Consider the following 19,867-nt stretch of genomic DNA (forward strand, 5'->3'; position numbering starts at 1 on the left):
GGGACCTCAAGGATCATGAATCTCCAACCCCCACCACACGCAGGGCTGCCAACCTCCCCATTTAATACCAGACCAGGCTGCCCAGGGCCCCATCCAACCCGGCCTTGAACACTTCCAGGGACAGGGCATCCACAGCCTCTCTGGGTCACCACTCTCTCTGTAAAGAATTTCCCCCTGACATCCAACCTAAATCTTCCCTCCCTCAACTTAAAACCATTTCCCCCCGTCCTGCAGTTACCTAACCCTTTCAAAAAGTTGAGTTTCAATCGTACCACAGTTGAACTTTATAATTACAATCATTTTTAATTTAACAGGATATTTTCAAGATGCTGTAACAATTCCATAAACTTATGTGCGTTCAACAGCAAAATAAAAACAAAAAAAGCTTATCAACAGCGAGCTACCAAACAAAAACAGAACAAAAAGTTCAGCTTGCAGCTTTGAAATCGTTAACGTTATACATTTGATAACCAAATACACAGACTGATACAGTTATTTAAGCAACAGGGGAAGCAACTCATTTTTACTACAATGAATAAAACTGCTCTTCCAAAGATGATCTTGTAGGTCCTTTCCAACCTTGTGATTCCATGATTCCACATAAACTGAACAGAACTTCAGACTCAGCTTTCCAACATTTTTTTCATGTCTCCGTATCTGTCTGGATTGTGGTGTTTGTTTAAAAGGAAGAGGAGAACCTGTTCATGTTTTTTAAGCTGTGGGAGAAAAAGTATTAGAAATAGCAATAAAACAATTTGTGTGCTTTCAGGTTAAGGCAGTTCCTAAAACTACAAAATTCAGCCAAATTCCACATCAGTTCATTGAATTGCAGTTCCTTTCTATGATGAAATCTTTAAAGAACACACCTGAATTCTGACTTGTTTCCTTTTAAAGATAATTCTATGACCATAATAATGGAATACTCTTAAGACTGAGGATGTTAATTATTTACCAAGAGGTAAAGCTCTTGAAACTATCAAACAGCTACAAGTTCCAGTATTCTGAACACAAATTCTCACCCCTTGCTCCATGACAGAACGTGGCATGCATTAATACTCATCCGTGCCACCTGAAATACACATCTATCTCAAGCTTCCTTACACATACAGCTGTCTGTCAAGCTGAATCCACAGCAAAACACAGCTTTGTTACTGAAAGAATATCCAGTTGCCACTGCCTGCATGCTGCAGTTTATGCAAACACAGCAACTACCCTCACACAGCAGACATAAAGGTAACATCCTGAGCCCTTATGCTCCAGGAGAGAAAACAAAACAAAACCCTGCAACCTCACCCCCAAAGCAAACAAACAAAAAAAACGGACTTGGATGTGTGGCAAAGCATAGGCTAATGTGTGATCTGTATGCTGTCTTCTCAGTTTCAGGCTGTTCCAATATGGCTGTAATCCCTTAGAAAACCCTAGAAAATAACTGGCATATTCCTTTCTCTTATCTTCAGTGTTTCAGTTAGCTATTACCTTCCTGCTCCCACATGCTTCCCACTTAGGGTTTCAGAAATTCTGGAAACACACAAAGTGAGGGCTGTCAGCACTGTTTCTTACCTACCTGCATTTTTAATTCTGCACAGCAGCATTTGGTCTCACTTCCGCTGCCTACAAAACAAATGAAACACACCAAGTAAGTGAAGGAGTAAGATAAGGGAAGCAGTGTTCACATGTGAGCTGGTACGTGGCATTTCCTAAAGCACTCACACTTCTTCAAATTACGTTTCAATTGAGAAGCCTGTGAAGATTATTACCTTGATGTGCAACATCAGAGTTTGCAGCGTTGCAGTATCTCACCAAACCCTCCGTTACTAATTTGTCTGCCACATTCAGGCTGCCATTTTCACTCTCTTTCTCCACTTCTACCAATTTAATATTTCCACTAAGTGCTTTCACTGTGATTGTGACATATTTATTCAGCAACATTTCCTTTAGTGTGTCAAGAACCAATGGAGACCACTCAACTTTCTTTATTCCTAAAAAAAAAAAAAAAAAAAAAAGTAGTCAAATTTGTTAAGAGTTCCTTTTTATTCACTTCACAAATAATATCACAGTTTTTGAAAACGTGGCACTAAATTTCCATAATAAACAGCCAAAATCCTACCACTAATTAAGAATTTTTTGTGAAATAGTGTACTGGTTAATACTGTGATAGCTATTTCAATTGATCATGCTTATCATTACTCAGGAATGAATACCATCATCAGAAGAGATGTAGACTTAAAATAACTTTCAATTTAAAACGTCACGTTCTCATTTGTTTTGTTCTTACCTGCAAGTGAACATGTAATTGTCTGAAAAGGAATCTTTAAGAAGACATCAGGGATTGGCAGCACATTTGAAAGTGGTACATTTTCTGTGTTCCCATAGTCTGCATACAGTACTTCAACTGCAGACAGAGAAACTTTCAGAACAACAGCTCTGTACCAACGCCCATCACCTGGAAAGATTGAAACAAGAAGAATCACACATGAAAGCTACATTCATAAACACAGATTGCTGTAAACAAGAAAAGAAATTGGACAACAGAAAGAACCAACAAACAATTGACAAACAACGCTTATGTTCCATGTAGCATTATTTTTAATTCATCAACCCTGTTTCCATAAATTCCTATCTCAACAAGCACTTTATTTTACAGTATTTAGTAAGTTAAGGCTGATCAACACTCAACTAGATCTCCTGTAGCAAGGCACACACAGTCAACATTTAATATTTGTTAGTCAACACTATTTTTTTTTTTTAACCTTTTAAGTACTGTATCAGCAGAATATGTCCTCTTCCATACGTTTTGCAGTGCACAATATATTTACCCTTTTCTCTTCTGGACTATCACACTTTTTGCTCTAAAAATACAACCAAACTGTACTTGGCAAACAAACAAAACTGAACAGTTAGTAGGTTTTCCTCCTTTTTTGAAAGGGAAAAATGTGTTTTACACTTATTAAGGAAGTGTAAGAATGAAAGATTCCCTCACCTGAAAACCTGGCACAACAGGCTTCACCTAGCGTTGGTCTGAAAGGCTGCTTCTTACAAGACCTACAGTAGTCCTGTAGTTCAGTCAACAGCTTAAGCAGTTTATCTCCATCTGCAGAAAAAAAAAAAAAAAAAAAGATGATTAACCACGTTTGCAGGTAATGAAGAATGTACTTAAACTCTTCATCTCTACTCTTGCCTTTGGCTTTTTTTTTTTTTTAATTATTTTAATCTATATTTTTCTGCTGTCTAAGCTATGCTTCCAAGTTTGGTTCACTATAAGCATTCATCTTACCAACTAACTCACAACAATAACTTTATCAATATCAGGAACAGAGAACAGAACTCCTTCTTACCTCTGCTATAAGCTGGTACAACATAAAACAAGTCTGGGCTTCTAACTTCTGTCACGCAGACAGATATGGTTTGATCCACTGCCAATTCTATTGACTCCCAGTGCCCAAGTGAGGTTTCTGTAAGAAAGAGCATGAAAATGCTGCATGATGCTTTTCTCTAAGTACATACATGATGTAAACACCTGCTAATTTGTAATCTGTAAATATTTTGTTATTTTGAATTGTACAGACAATTTCTATATTTCAAGCGGAGAAACATAAAACAACACAAACAGCAAATTAAGTAAGAGTGAATAGTTGTTAGTGTAAGAAAGAACTAAAAAACACTTAAAAATAAGAAGTAAATATGAAAAAAGATTCAGCCACGCAGCAGACTTTCAACTCTCCACTGTCAAATATTCCCCTTGAATTCATTTAAGACAAATCTAATGATTTTTTACTTTCCTTTTTCTGCCTGTAATGCCCACTGGGGCACTTCTGTTTAGTTGCAAAAACATCATGATATACTCAAAATTAAGCACGTTTACTATTGATATCATCTATGATTAAACAAAAGGAAGATGGTTCACAGCTAGAACGCTGAAAATTCTTTTCAAATCTAAAAGCTAACATTCATTCAGTTACCTTTATCATCAGACTTACTTGGAAAAGTATTTTTATCTTGCAGATCTTCCTTCTCAGCCAATTTCTCAGAAATTAGCATCTCAGTGATCACTTTTGGATGACCCATGGAATTGTCAATAAGTTCTACACCTGCCCCATCTCTGGAAAATGAAATTATTTTGGCTTGAAGCTTCATTCCTGCAGTGCACTTATGAAATCTTTTTGTAGCTTCTGGGCTCCATTTGCTACCAGCAGGCTTTATACCTAGGAAGTAGAAGATGTGCTCAAGATACCTCCAATTATTTGATTTTATCCAAGAAATCTTTTCTAAAAATCACTACCAAAGCTGTTTTGACTGCCTCAGGGATACACACTGTACTTCATACCTTCCCTTCCTTTTGCCAGGACTTCTAAGTTGTTTTTTTTTTTTTTTACTACATTTTAAGGTGTTCTACCCAGTAAGTCCCATATCTTAGCACAAACAACACTGTGCAGACTGGTTAAGAACAGTTTAATATAGCCTTTTGAAAAAGGGAGCAGAAAACCATAATGCTTTAAGAGATAAAAAGAGAAGAATATGCCTGGAGAAAATGTGGTTTTGAGCTTTTCCACATTTTATTTATTTATTTTTTAATTCCTAAACTGTGTAGACTTTGTTAGCAGGGAACAACAGGTCTGCAGGACTGAGTGATTTGGTGTGAAAGGAAAAGGCAAGGGTTTGGGAAAAGACAGGGAACATCAGTACAGTGCCAAGTTAAGAGAAATCATATGAAACATTCCCACAGGGGCCTGAAATGCCAGCTTGCTACACTAGAACACATTTGCTCCTTTAGCGTGTGGAAAAAAATATACAGAAATAACTAAGGTTCACAAAAGCACATTTATTCTTACAGTAAGCAGCAACTAAAAGCTAGCAAACACTACAGATAAAGCAAAATTACAAGTTCCCTTTGACCAGTAAATCAATAAATGACCCTCAGGCAGATCACTCCACAATACTGGCAGAGCTCAGCAAAGAACATCTGCCTGTTAAACGCCAGCAGGCAGTGTTGTAAGGCTCAACCAGTGGCTTCCATAATTTCTTGAGTCTGGAAGCAATACAGATGTTATTATAAAGCATAGTTCTGTAAAGTATACAGTATCATCATCTCCTTCTCCACAAGCAGCAAGTTTCTAGAGCAACAGTGCTTTTAAGGAGAGAACTCATAAGAAGACCCACCTGAAAGCCAGCATTTAATTCCTTGAAATGGCAGCTCCAGGAATGAGGATGAAATGTGCTGTATGTTATCCACTGGTACTTCTTCAACATTTCCATAGTCCACAAAGTGAACCCGAACAACTCTATCTGAAATAATGTCTTCCACCAAAGCACGGTACCAGTTACCATCATCTGATTTAAAAATAAAATAAAATCACATTTAGCAATAAAACTAATCTCTGCTATCCTCTACCAATATAAAATATTGACTATATCTTTTTTGGTGTGTTTTTTTGTTTTGTTTTGTTTTCTTGTTTTTGTTTTATTTGTTTGTTTCATGTTCTCCCTAAAGAACTGAAATATTTCAGTCTGTTACTTACCAGAGAACAAAGCACAGCAAGGTTCTCCTTTCTCAGGCTTGAAAACATTTGGAGGAGTTTTCTGGCAATATTCAAACAGTGATTTGTTAAGTGAGTTTAGAGCACGTAACTCTGAAAAAGAATAAGACAAAGTCACTGATATAAGGACAGAACTCAGAAATAAGACTTGGTGCTATAAACTCACTTGAAACAATGATAAAATCAGAAGGCAAAGAAACTACGCTGAAAAACAGAAGCTGAAGAAACTTACCATTGCTATTTGCAATCTGACAGTAGAATTCTCCAGGACTGTACAATGTACACACTATCACATCTACTGTTTGTTTATTAGAGAACGTACTCCACTTGCATTTTTGTTTGTTTGGTGTGTCTGCTAGAGAAGAAAAAGAGAAGTAGAAGAAGGGAAATTACACCCACTCCCTCTCCCCCCCTTATTTTTTTTTTTGGGGGGTTGGGGGGTGGGGTGGAGGGAATAAGGGGATGGGGAAGAAGAGGAGGGACAGTGGAAAGGAGGAGAAAATAATCCAAACTGTATACTCATACTTTGCGTAATACCATTTCTCATTATAAATAATCCAATTATTTGCATCTGTACAAGAATAATACTGATAACTGATAACTGATACGCTGGATGTTGTGTTGAGGGACATGGTTTAGTGGGAGCTATTGGTGATAGGTGAACGGTTGGACTGGATGATCTTTTAGGTCTTTTCCAACCTTGGTGATTCTATGATTCTGTAAGATGAAGCACAGTTTCATCAGAGACAGAACTGAAAATGACATCCTAACATGCCTCATGTTGGAGCTAGGAATCTTCCCACAAATACACAGAAATGTGACACAGGAGTTATAAAACTCTCAAATTAAAGCTTCAGTAAATGCAAAAAAAAGGCAGCTTAGGCAACAAATCCCTTTAAGCCTTGAAGTTACACAGGCTACTTCAGTTGAACAGCTTTTGAAGGACTGAATAAATGGTTTCAGGTGCAAAATAAAGACAACAAAAGTGAGCTTAAGGACAAGAGTGTAGAAACAGACAGGCAATAACTAGTCATACCATATTTCAATTAGACATGTTAAGACTTCCAACCAGAGTAAATTCTTGTATAGACTTCTAAGAAGCATGCAACTTCATTACAGGAGGTTAAACATTACCACTTTATCAGGATGTGCTTGTACTCACGATTTGCTTGCTTAACATCACCCATTTCAATTGCTTGCAAGGCCATTGTTGATGCTTCATCTGCACAGCCTTTCTCTATGAGACATCTCGATATATTTATTTCTGGAATTGCTGATGCATCTGTGAGCTCCACCACACATCTATAACTCTCTTTATCCACTACTTTCACTGTGAACACTTTGTCTTTTACTAATTGTTTCATAAGAGAAATAGCTTCTGAAGTCCAGGCTCCCAACAATGGCTTGATACCTAAAAAAGGTCAAATAGTATGGAAGAATTCTGAGACAGCTCAGATCTCAACAATACGTGGAGGAGTACAGCAACACTCTTTGAAGTAACAGATCAAGCAGCAGATATGCCAAGGAATTCTCCCACTACAGAGGCACACAACAAGATTCTAAAACCAATTATTCAGGTTCTAAATGTGCTGTATTTTGATTTAATACAAATCTGCCAAGATAGTCTATAACTAGTAGTATTACGATGTGAATTCAGATTTAGTGCTTATTTGGTATAAAGGTCTAAGAACCACCTGCTTTTCAGTCTCCAGAATACAACTATCCTCTTGAGCATACGTTTGGAACAATGTTACCGCTTTCACCCAGTGTATCTGCTACTGGGAGCTTCTTCCTAAAACTTCATACTGCTAAATTTCATACTGCTTTCTGCTTTTCATACTTCATACTGCTAAATTTCAATCTTTCAAAATCTGCAAGTTATAACCAGAGCATTATAGCAATATGTTAAGAGAAGACAGTTGCTTCCTTGAAGATATTTGACACAGCAGTAATCCCTGCCTCCATCAGGAAGCAACACATCCAATTGCCTTCTAGCATCCCTGAATTTAGGAACTTCCTCAGTTCCAGAATATACATTAGCAGCTACAGGCATCATCACAGTGATTTCTTTAGCTCGTATTCCATATACAATGGATCCCACTCTGAATGAGGGAACCACTGCTTTATGTTTTCCAACCTAGTGATACCTCCCTGAACTTCACCAAATAAAACCTGAAACATCAGATGATTTTATAAAGTATTTTAAAGAAAGTACAAAGATCAAATATTCTAAAGCAAGGATACTGAAGCAAAAGTATGGGCTATCTTGCACGGTGAAGTGAATAACAGCAAATAATTTCCAACAGCACGTTAAACAAACATGTCAAAAACAACAGGCAACAACAAAAACAACTTCAGAAAAGAGGCTGAAGTGGGAATTGTCAAGGCAACTTCCAACCTCACAGATTTCACATACATAGGTAAGGCTATAAGATGAGTATACCAGTAGTTTCACTAGGTTGGTCCCTAGGGGGACTGATTCCAGTTCCACAATAGATTTAAGAACTCCACTCCTCCTCCAGCAGGCATCTGAATTTTGCTTAGAAAAAGGTATGTGCAAAACCTAAGAACAAGCATGCTAACATAAAGCAGGGTTTTTTTGAGTATTCTCATCACTAACTACATGAGGAAAGATTTGTCATGCTTTGTAAGCATGCTACAACAGTTAATTTAGAATTCTGAAAGAACACCTACTGGTATCTCTACCCTTTGATCCACAATACTGCACATGTCCTAACTGGACAAGTTAGTTACTTTCCCTTTAACCAAAGAGACTCCATTTATTTCATACCTGCCAAAGTACATCTTATGGCTTGAGCTGGCAAGTCCATTAATTTTGGAATCATAGGACGAAGTCTAGTTGGCTGCAGAACTTCAAAGTTACCATAATCTATATAACCCACCACAATGTTATCTTCAGAAGCATGTGCTATAACAGCAGCACGATACCAGACATTGTCTTCTAGAAAGGAAGATATACACATTCATCACATTTGATTTTAGCCTTTGCAAACAGCACGATTCTTTTGGGTAGATCAATGTGTTGGCAACCTCAGCATAAGAGTTGAAACATCAGCTCTACAGCTCACACAAACCTTGACAAAACCCTGTGGTAGGCATCTACCACCATCACCCCTCGTACCATTGCACCCTTCATAAGCATTGCAAACTCATTCTTTCCATAAAGAATCCCCCACCCACAAATGTATATTGCAAGAAAAATTTAAGTACCCCCACTAACAAAGTTAAGTTCAATGTATTTTAAAAAAACAGGATCTCAGTTGACTCAAATTATGTGTCTAATAGATTATGTGTCTAATACAAGTTCTCTAATTCAATTAAAAGATTTCAGATAGAAATACAAGCTTACTCTCAAATCTATCAAAGCAACTAATGTAATGATTTTTTTTTCTTGCTAAGTACCTGAAACTAATTATTAAAACACTAAGGCAGCTTACTGACAGTAATATCTTTTTCTGAATGTGCAGAAAAAAAATGTTATTTCAGCTTCTGTTCAGTTCCACAGCTAGTTTACTTAAAACAGAAAAAACACATATGAGGCAAGAAATGAAGAGAATGTTCATAGATCAGCAAATTTTAGCTGCAGCCACTTCTGACCAGAACAAAAAAAGGTACAAAAACAGCAATACGTTGGTTTCAGGCTTTTTTTTTTTTTTTTTTTTTTTTTTTTTTTTTTTTTTTTTTTTTTTTAAATTTTCCTTGATTTTCCTTGCTAATAGCTGGATGAACAAAGAATGATCTTTATTTTACTGTGCTCAGGCAAGCAAGACTTCATATCCTTTCAATAAAAGTTACTTACTTCATACAGAAGTATCAATTCCTAGCACAAAATGTTTGAAATTTCTAGCCTATATTTATTTCCAGTCACAGGAAATGGGGCTTACCAACATAAAATCCACTCTTTAAAAAGCTCCTTCATACAAAAAGGAATCAAGTGCTCTATGTTTGCTTAATAAAGGGGCTGTTTTATGGTCTTTAAAAAAAAATACAGATATTTTATAGATGCCTCCTTTAGATAGATGTTCACCTTTACCTGTGAACTGGGCACAGCACAGCTCTCCAGAAACTGGTCGGAAATTTGGATTACTTGGAAGTTTGTTGCAATATTGGCAAAGATGCGCCTGAAGCTCAGCAAGACGACCTGACATGAAAAAAACACAGGTTTTAAGGAAGTGCACAGATCTGAAGTTCAAAACCTGAATGAACTTGTTGCAACATTAGAGGTGTTTCACCTAACGTTCAAAGTAATATTAAGATAGTGGTGAAACTGAGACCCTTCAACCTCTATCACTCAATAGAGTCCTTGCATGAGTGGGAGAATTTGCTGTGCTTAACAGTACAGACAGAAAAACCAGTCACAGACTCTTTCAATACCATAACATAGCTGAATCCACTAAGAACTGAAACATGACTAATGAACCATGCTGGAAAAAAAACAAAAGGAAGATTGCTCTTTAAAGCAGAGATATCTGATTAGCACAACTTCTTGCCAGAACAACTACATGCTGTAAGCTCTCAGAATTCAAAGGATGACTAGTGAGAAATTCACTTACTAAGTATACCAGACATCCAGCTGCAAAATCCCTTTTAGCTGAAAATAACTATATACCCAGACAGTGCTAGAAGGCACGTGCCACAAACTCATTCTGCTGTTTTTCTCCTCAAAACATCTGTCTGCTAGCATTGTACACCAAAAGCCTCTCTCACCTAGCATTCTGACCCACTGTAATTGCTCTTATATTCTACCCCAGCAGAAGACAACAAAGCAAGTCTTGGGCACTATTTATCCAGCCTTCTCTCTCCTCAAAACTCAGATATTCTCCCCATAAAATACAACAACAACAACAACAACAACAAAAAGTCTACATACACCCAGCCTATAAAGAAACTTCTCCCCAGTGGTAAAAGCTTTAGAGGCCTTTAGCAGTGTTTGTTGTGATAGAAAAAGTGGAAATGGTTTCAAGCTTAAAGGTCAGATATAATGAAAATGTCTTCTACAGTGAGAGTGGTGAGGCACTGGAACAGGTTGCCCAGAGATGTGGTTGATGCCCTGTCCCTGGAGACTTTCAAGGCAAACTTGGACCAGGTCCTGGGCAACCTACTCTAGCTGTGGTGTTCCTGTTAACTGCAGGGGAGCTGGACTAGATGGTCTTCACAGGTCCCTTCCCAACTCCAAGGACTCTATGATTCTAGCAACAAACAATAATTACGTACTGACACACATTTCTGGAACACTTTAGAGAATGTTTAACATCTAACAGAACATATTTACAATGTAAATATACAAACTGACTTGAGAGGACTGCTAAAAATCCACAGCACATCATCCTTCTTCTTAAGGTTATTCAGAACGCCCACAAACCATCACCTTACAAGTTACTAAGCAGCATTAACAGATTATGATGCCAAAAAGATTCTCTAAAGTACCAAGGCTTTTAAATGATGCACAGCATAACGCCACAAAGATTCTCCAGTACAAGATCAACTAGCAATATCTTCCCCTAGATACTCACTACTGAAGAAGAAGGTGCTGCAATAGCTCACAGCTTACTTTCAATCAAGTCACTTACGGCCAAAGTGTATCTGCTGACAGAAAAAGTCTTCTGGATTTTGAACATGGGAAACCACAACAGAAAGCGTGTCTCCAATACATATAGAGACAGACTGTGCAGTTATATTTCCACAGCAATGCTGTTCTTTATCTTCAGGTATTTTTTCTTTACTTCCCTTAGAATTGTTTTCTGGCACTGTACATAGAAAGTAGAAAAAGATAGAAAGTGGTTACTGAGTAAAAGCTAGATGACTTTTAAGTGTGCAACTTCACCAGGCAGGAGTCAGAGACACTTTTAAAAATTACACTAAATTAAGCTACAAAATTAAATATGTTGAACATTCTTTTTTGCCAGACCTTTTGAACTTTGTAGGCTCCTGCCATTTCATCCCTTAAGTTAATGGACACAATCATCACACAAGAAGCATTTTATACTATTAAAAAGAATAAGTACTATTGTCGCCAGAGCTTAGAATTCTCTAAACTATATCCATTGGTGCACCTTCTTTGGGATACTTGTTTAGTAAACGTGTACAAAATGGAACAAGAACTTGTCAAATCTTAAGGGTGGGAACTAGAAACTAATGCTGTCATTTCTAAAGGGTTTAAAATGGAGGGGGCAAAAGAAAAGAAAAAAAAAAAAAAAAAAGGTGTTATCACATCCGTGTACATCTGTTAAAACAATAATAAAAATAAACAAGACACTTCCATAAAAAAATCATTGAAGGTAGAGAGGGAAGGAAGCAAAAGACAAAACTGCATTCTAAGAGTCTTGGAAAAGACTGGAGAAAGTGAACATGAAGACTCACCAGTTTCGTTCCTTACCTCTTCCCCAACCTTTTCCCTCCCCCTTCCATACCCACACCAGATATACTTACAATCTGGAAGAACAACATCTACAGCAAAACTTGACATCATTTCCTCTTGCAGTACATCAACAACAATTACTGAACAGGTCTTTCCCATCAGCTTGGAAGAAAAGATAGCAGTTTCTTCATTGCTTCCTTGTTCAGGATCATAATTGGCGAAAGAACACTTAATTGCCTGGAAAGAATTACCATCAGAACACAGGAGATAGAGGACTGTCTGCCTTCTAAGAAAAGTAAGTCAATTTTTGAGGGCTTCTTATCAGGTATATAAGAGTAAAAGCTGCTGTTGAGATCTGAAGCACTACCAATTCAACTAGCATCTTTACAAAACAATTAAAATATGAAATTTTGTTCAAGCTGAACACTGTACAGGAGCATTAGACAAAGTGTGGCTGCATCACACCATGTCTGAATACAAGTACACACTGTAATCAGTAGACACTGATTAGATTGTAATCAGTAGACACTGGAGATTTTGAGATAAGGATCACAAGGCCATCAAAACGTTTTAGGAATCCAGAGAACCACTTGAACATATCATGAAAAACAGTAGCAACAGTTGCTACTTAGAGAAGTCAGCAGTTGAAGGAATCAGGTCAAACAAACAACTTTGACCTGCAGGTTAAAGCTAGACCACAATAAACAACTACCAGAACAGTCCTGCAACTCAGGCCAATGAGATTCACCCATGCTAAGTGATTTTTCACTGCTACATTAGACCATATTGAAATACTTCAACAGGAAGTTGAACTTCAAGTGTAGTAAAGCGATTTTTATACATCGCTTTCACTGAATGCAAAATACTGTGATAAGGACAGTTATACTGAGATAAGAGTTACATCTATTTCAGAGCTATTCGTTTAAAATACCACACTACTGGTAGGAAAATAGAACTCACACATGGAGGAAACAGTTCAATGTCTTTGTATAGAGCTTTAATCCAGGAGAATGGAATATTTTCTTCCTTTCCACAATCTATATAGAACACTTGTGCTTTCTTCTGCAATACATCCACATCTTTAACCAATGCTCTTCTCCACACCTGTATCCAAGAAATAATATTCTTAGTAAGAGCACACCATAATAAGCAACTGCATTTACTGTACTCCTCACTAAAACACACACACTTCAACTTCTAATTTAATAGGTTTGTTTTTAAACAAAGGCAACTGAGAATTTTGAAGCAAATCAAATTCACTGCAGTGCTGACTTAACATAGGTAAACTCCTATCAAAATTGGCTTGCCTACAGTAAAATAAGGATTTGTTAACAACGAAAGAGAAAAAAGTGGGATTTAACAAACAGAAGGATGGGATTGGAAACAGGAACAAGGGGAGACTACAGAAAAGCAATCAGAAAAGTCAGGTAAGAAATGAGCAATAAATTAAATAAGTCACATTCCAAACTAACAACAGCAATTCAGATTTGCTATTAATTCCTACACCACTCAATAAAGACAAACTGCTCCTGTCAGGTTTGAGTGCATATAAACTCCTAGAAGTAAATCCTTTTTTCAGAGGAGGAATAAAAAAAATCAGTACTTTGAGTTCCAGATTTTACAAAGTTAGTTGTTACCACAGTAATTGAATCTCTAAAACTAGCAACCTCAACTGGTAGAAAATAAAAGCAAACATGCAAAAGCATGATCAACTCAACATAAAATTTATTTTAGGGCCAATCAGACCTTACCTGGTCCACAGAATTCCTTGCCACACAGACTTCCCCTCTGATTGCAACGTACTGCTCTTGAATAACTGTGTTAGCGTAACAGTCTTGCAGCTTTACAGAAAGTTTGCTCATCTGCTCTACAGCTCTGGGAGAATTCATCTGTATATAAAATTCACTTGGACTCTTGAATTCTGTTACCGTACCCTGAATAGAAAAGCCACAGTAGTTAAGGATTATGCAACCACAACCCACAGGCAGTACCGGCGTGCTTTCCAGTAAGTGCATTTCACCCTGTACCTGACACTGCTCTTTTGTTTTGGATCTAGCAGTGGTATCTGCTGAGAAGAAAGACCATTATGCTCACCGTCACAGAAACGAATCTTTCTCTATTATTCCCCATCTCCTCACCTTGCATTTACTCGTCTTTATAAAACAAATTTTACAGGCAAGCAAAACAAGATAGAGCTGAAGTAACAAGTAGCTATACATGCTTAACCGAGCTTCAAATGCAACCTAGAAAACAACTTGCATTATTCCTAAACTAAAGTACCTGTACTTCCATAGATTTTTTGATTCCTAGAGTCTGGAGATCCGAAAACATGATCTTCTTGATACGCTCTCTTGTCTTGAAGGAATCCTCAGCCGTTAAATTATCCTAATTAAAAGAGCCACAAGTTACGTTTAGACTCCAGTTGTTCTGCTGTGTCTGCTTATATTAACAAACACAAAAAGAACACTGTATCATCTCAAGCAATATCTCCCGAGTGCTTCTGTTGAGTTTCAACAATTAAGCCTTACAGATTTTGTATTACTTTTGAAAATAACAGATCACATTCGGAGATGGACCGAACAGACAACAAAAAACAAGCACCAAAGCAGCCTGAGAGCATGGCAGCAGCCATGGGTTGGCCTGTTCCTTTCACACCTGCTTTTACAGCACCAACTCAGCCATACCTTCTGCTAATGATGCTTTCCCAAGAGGAATTGAACTTCACCTGCTTCCTTGTAGCTTTAACACCAAAGTAGATTACAGCTACTGCTTTAACAACATGCATCTTGGTTTTCCTTTTCAAAGTAACATTACACAAGCAGTGTAATCTAATTTGCCTAAATGCATACCATCCATGTACTGCCACCCTAAAAACATTTAAACAATCAATATGCATTCTGAAGGAATACCTCTTATATTTGGAACAGCATACTTCAGACAAGTATGATGACAAAATACTGCAGCAAATGCCAGATTGTTTATTTTCAACACAGATATTTCAGAGCATTCCTCATAAAAGCACATTTCACAGTACAGTAGTAGAATACATTACATATTGAACAACCTTTTAATGTGATCTGTCTCGGTTCACCAGAAATTCTAAGATGAACCAGGAAATATAAAGTCTTCATTATTTCCAAATAAGTTTTTAGAAATTGTTACAACCTCTTGGTTTAGGTCCCTCACTATCAGCGGATCAGTTTTTACCACAATACTCACAAGCACACACACAACAGAAAGCTATCCAAACTAATAGGAATCCAAACTAAATAGAATTCATGACCAAAAGTGAAACCTTCTTTCTAAACCGCTTCAAGAAGTTAAACAGATGAATTAACTGCTTCTAAAAGTGTAAGACAAGGTAGTTTTCTTGTGCTGTGCAGACACGGATCTAATTGGAGGTATGCATATTTACTTGCTTCTATAAATATCATCCCAAGAAAACCAAGAACATAGCAAAACCATCTCCAGCAGAACTGTTCATAGGAAGTCTACAAGAAACATTTGGGTAAAAACAGGATCAGAATGCTGCAGAGGAGAACTGCATCACATTTAATTCCTGTTACAGCAAGGAAGCAAGACCTGCATCTGTTAATATAAAATGCTACGTTAAATGCATTTCTCAAGTAAGTTACAAGGCTCCCAGTATTGCTCTAGGAAGAAAAAAAAACCCACCAGACTTTCTTCTAAACTTGACAACTACACCTGTGTCCTAAAATACTTATCCAGCAACATCATATTTCTTAGTTGTTTTTTTTCTTTTTTGATTTATCACAAAAGTGTTTTGTTTTTTTTTCCCCAAAAACAAAAAAATCAAATTTACTGACAGTCTTGCTAATAGCTCTAAAAGTAACACTCTTCTGAATGCTTCTCCAGTAACTTTTGTTTAGAAGCACTGATCTACAATGATTATCTTGGAATTTGCTCATCTCCTGTACAGAAGAAGTTACAGATATTGTAACTAGCTTACACTAAGCCCACTCAAGACACAGTAAAAAACAAATACCTTAATGTAAAATCCTGTCTTGGTTTTAGCAGGTAACTTTCCTCCACTGCTATTACTTAAACTGTAATCAGAAAAAAAAAAAAGGTTAATTTTAAAGAACCAGACAAATAACACTTGTAACATCCAATTGCAAATAAAACAGGAAAGTTGTGTTCATAATACAAGATCTGTGTCAAACCTTCCTTATGCCTCTCCTAAGAAAATGTTGAATTGATGCCATCAATGTCAAAAATGGTAACATAAAATAAAGGTAAGTGTTGGTGCTTCACTGCCTGGCAGCCTCATCCTACAATCCCAATTCAGCGTAGCAAAGTTTGTGAGAAAACACACTCCTTGTAATCTCTGATGATGGATACCTGATTGCAGTGATCAATTGCTATCATCAGCCCTTCATGGAGAGGTCAGCTTAAATGCTCAGATCACTCCCCTAAACTTTTCCAAATCCAGCTAATTTGTACAGTGTTATAACCTAATGAAACTTACTTTAGATGAAACAGATTAGCGATCTCCTGAGCATCTCAACTGGCAAGTCAAAGAGATAATGAGCTGATAGAATGGTTTGGCTGAAACAACTTGTAATCAAAAATAAAATACCCATTAAGTTCACTGACGCAACAGTTTAAATATTTGAAGTGTGCCTCTACAGAGTGTGAGAAATACAATCCATTCAATTGTGCCACTGCTGCAAAGTACAGTCTTGTTTGTCTTCCTTTCTCTACCTCATCAGCAGAGATGACATGCAGGCATTAATTCATACATACAACTCATATAACTCCAGTACTAACACAAAGCATTTTTGTTTACTTAATTTGCAATTAAGGACTCATAGATATCTTTCAAACCTTCCTAAGACAATACAATACTAGATTTAAAAGAACATATTTTTCTGTAATAGCATAACTTAATTTACCATGCAAGGGCACTAAGAATGGTCTTGTCATTCTTTAAAGACTATTAAGCAGAGTTTTAAGAAACTTACTTCTGCTTAACTGGCTCACACACAACACTGTGTACTGACCAGTCTCTCTTCTGGCAATCCACAGAGCAATAGTATATTTGTTTACATTGTGAACATCTGAGGGATCCTGAAAAAAAAAAAAAAAGAAAAATTAAGTCACAGAGAAACACCAACACAGGAAGAGACAGCAGCTGTTATACACAAACTCCCTACAGCACTTAGTAACTGCTCTATGAGCAGTTGAAGCAGATACAAATAGTTGTTTTTATTCCTCTGTATTCCTCAGAGGAATCAGCCCATAGCTCCAGATTCCTTCTGTACTTAAGAAGAAAAAACCAAAACATTTTTGATTAAGAAAGAGATGCTGTCTTCAGTTTTGTCAGTTCCACAACACCAACTGTGTTCTGAAGTCACTACATTTGCATCTGACACAAAACACACATCCATTTTAAGGCATTTCTGAATAATCCTTCTGAATAATCCTCCAATTCCACAGCAAATGCCCTATACATCACACAGTAGAGAATAGCACAGCTTACCAGACAGACCACAATGATGGCAAGTTCTCATCTGAGGAGGTGGGGTGAGCGTATTAAAGAGACTCTTATCATAGTCAATAGAAAACACATTCTTAGAAGAATATTGCAACTTCTTTGGCTTCTCAACTGAATTAGAGTGTGGTACCTACAAAAAAATAAAACCAAATACGTAAATCTCAAGTGATTCTTATCAGAAAAAGCAGCCCAGTTGGATGTAAGTATTCTAATGTATCAAAATTTGACAACAGAAAAAATTTCGAAGTTTTAGAAAAAGACATCACTTCTGCTGATCAGTCATGCTGACCATTCATGCTGTCTAGAAATGCTCAGAATACTTAAGGCAATTATCAAGAGCAGTAACTCACCATTTCTCCATTATCAGTTGCGTCTGTCAGTGGCAACTTTCTTCTAATGGCTGTGCTTTCTATGGAACTTCCTAGGAACAGAAGCATTTGCAAAGTGATCTGACAACATAAATGCCTGCCTGTGTTATGGACTATTTACAGAAAAACAAAACCATTCTCTGTTCTTACTATTCTGCTAGTGCATTCAGTGGAGATACTACAGGAATATTACCCACTCTGAAGTCATTTTTCTTGCTACTGAAAATATGATCAGTGGTATAGTTAGAGCAACAGCTTCACTGCTAATCCTCCATCAAGCCAACATAAAGCTTACTTGGCCCTCTTTCCATCCTGAAGCAAATTAATCACTCTTGCCTAATGTGGAACCATATATAACAAAGTCTCCAGAGGGCTGCTTACCAAGCTAGCTCAGATCTCCCAGAATTAATTTTACTCTGCCACTTGGAATAACTGAGAGTATTGATCAGAGGGTGGTGAAGGAAAAAAAGAAAAAAAGAAAAAAAGAAAAAAAAAAAAAGAGTACTACTGAAAAAATTCCAACTCCACTGCATGCAGAGTATAGTCACCAGTACTCCAAATATTGTTGTTTTTTTTTTCCTAGTTATTTAAAGCATCCCCGGTGACCCAAGTCTAGAACAATTCACAACAATTCACAGAATCACAGAATTGTAGGGGTTGGAAGGAACCTCTAGAGATTATAGAGTCCAACCCCTCTTGCCAAAGCAGGTTCCCTACAGATGGTGGCACACGAAGGCATTCAGACAGGTCTCAAATATCTCTGGAGAACAAGACTCAATAATGCCTCTAGGCAGCTTGTTTTTTCAGTGCTCTGTCATTCTCACAGTAACTTAGGAGTTGTGTTTACAAGCCACATTCATATTGGTAATCTGCATAATGATCAAGTCTATACACAACTACAGAAGAACAAAATTAAAATACATATGGATAAAATCTATTTTTTATTGCAGTTATTCATTCCCATGCTGCAATATAAGGTAACAAAGATGATTAAGGGCCTGGAGAATCTCCCATGTGGAAAGGCTGAGGGACCTGGGACTGTTCAGCCTGGAGAAGACTCAGAGGAGATCTCATCAACACATATCTAAAGTGTAGAAGTGAAATCCATGAGGCTGGGCTCTTTTCAGTGACGTGCAGCCACAGGACAAAAAGCAGTGGGAAGAAACTTGGAACACATCAAATTCTTTACTGCAAGGGTGACAGAGCAAGCTCAGAGGGGAGGTGAAGTCTCCTTGTCTGGAGATATTCATAACCCCCCTTGGTCACTTCCCTGCTCTCAAGCTGAAGTAGGGAAGCTACTTTAGCAGAGGAGTTGAACTTGATCTTCAGAGCTCCCTTCCATCCCTTATGACTCTATGACTGCCATCAGTGGGAAAAAGTATTATTTGCAAACAAAACACTGATTTTTGTTAGATATTTCACAGGGTCAGCCTCCCAGCTGAGAGAGGAGCTCCTCAGAAGGCTGACATTCTCAATCCTCACCAACACCTCGTTACCTGCATCCTTCACAGGCAGTGTCTGGGCCATGCTGCTGATGATCCCCTCGACGCAGGACAAGCGGGCTGCAGCTGCAGGAGCACAGATTTAAATAAACAAATAAATAAATTCAGGCACGTATTAAAGTCACATTCTAAAGTTAAGACTAAACATCACTTTAGAAAGGACAACCTGAAGGTGGGACCTGAAGCCTATGGAACTGTGGAAGCTCCCTCTGGAGGAGCTCACTCCAACCAGCCACAGCCGCTATACATGGACCAGCTCTCAGGGCCTCGCAAACCTCGCCGCTCCGCTCCCTCCCGCCGCACCGCTGAGCGCCGCGCCACACACCCCGCCCCCGGAAGTAAGGGCGCTCCGCGGGGCGGGACGCGCGCACTGCCCGCCTGGCTTGGGCCGGGCCGGCCGGTGTGCGCAGTGCGTGTGCGGGAGGTGGCTGCGAGGTGTGCGAAGAAACTCGGTGCAAGGGGTCAATAAGTATCTGTTATCAGGCGTTTGAGTTTTGGGTAAAGGGATTGCAGCAAAGGCTGGAGATCTCTGTGACTTAAAATGTCTGCGTTTTTGTTGGCTGATC

At 37.9% G+C, this 19,867-nt stretch overlaps 1 protein-coding gene across 1 annotated transcript; it reads right to left on the reverse strand.

Moving 5' to 3' along the window:
- Positions 1 to 317: 317 nt before the first annotated feature.
- TDRD1 (tudor domain containing 1) lies at positions 318 to 19,609 on the reverse strand. The gene is made up of 24 exons (XM_042818238.1): positions 19,468 to 19,609; positions 19,296 to 19,367; positions 17,782 to 17,852; positions 17,417 to 17,561; positions 16,899 to 17,004; positions 15,920 to 15,980; positions 14,194 to 14,298; positions 13,665 to 13,847; positions 12,874 to 13,017; positions 11,985 to 12,150; positions 11,126 to 11,302; positions 9,589 to 9,696; positions 8,326 to 8,496; positions 6,697 to 6,945; positions 5,767 to 5,889; positions 5,517 to 5,627; positions 5,158 to 5,328; positions 3,978 to 4,202; positions 3,336 to 3,452; positions 2,981 to 3,091; positions 2,276 to 2,443; positions 1,758 to 1,979; positions 1,565 to 1,611; positions 318 to 716 (listed from the first exon to the last, which is right to left on the reverse strand). Exons 2-24 carry the CDS (start codon positions 19,324 to 19,326, stop codon positions 624 to 626), a joined length of 3,105 nt encoding a protein of 1,034 aa, XP_042674172.1. The 5' UTR covers positions 19,327 to 19,367; positions 19,468 to 19,609; the 3' UTR covers positions 318 to 623.
- Between the last annotated feature and the right edge of the window lie 258 nt (positions 19,610 to 19,867).

The sequence above is a fragment of the Centrocercus urophasianus genome, unplaced genomic scaffold, assembly GCF_019232065.1.
Source record: "Centrocercus urophasianus isolate 14NV4802_14NV808 unplaced genomic scaffold, USGS_Curo_1.0 seq_17, whole genome shotgun sequence".
In the NCBI taxonomy this organism is placed as follows: Eukaryota; Metazoa; Chordata; class Aves; order Galliformes; family Phasianidae; genus Centrocercus; species Centrocercus urophasianus.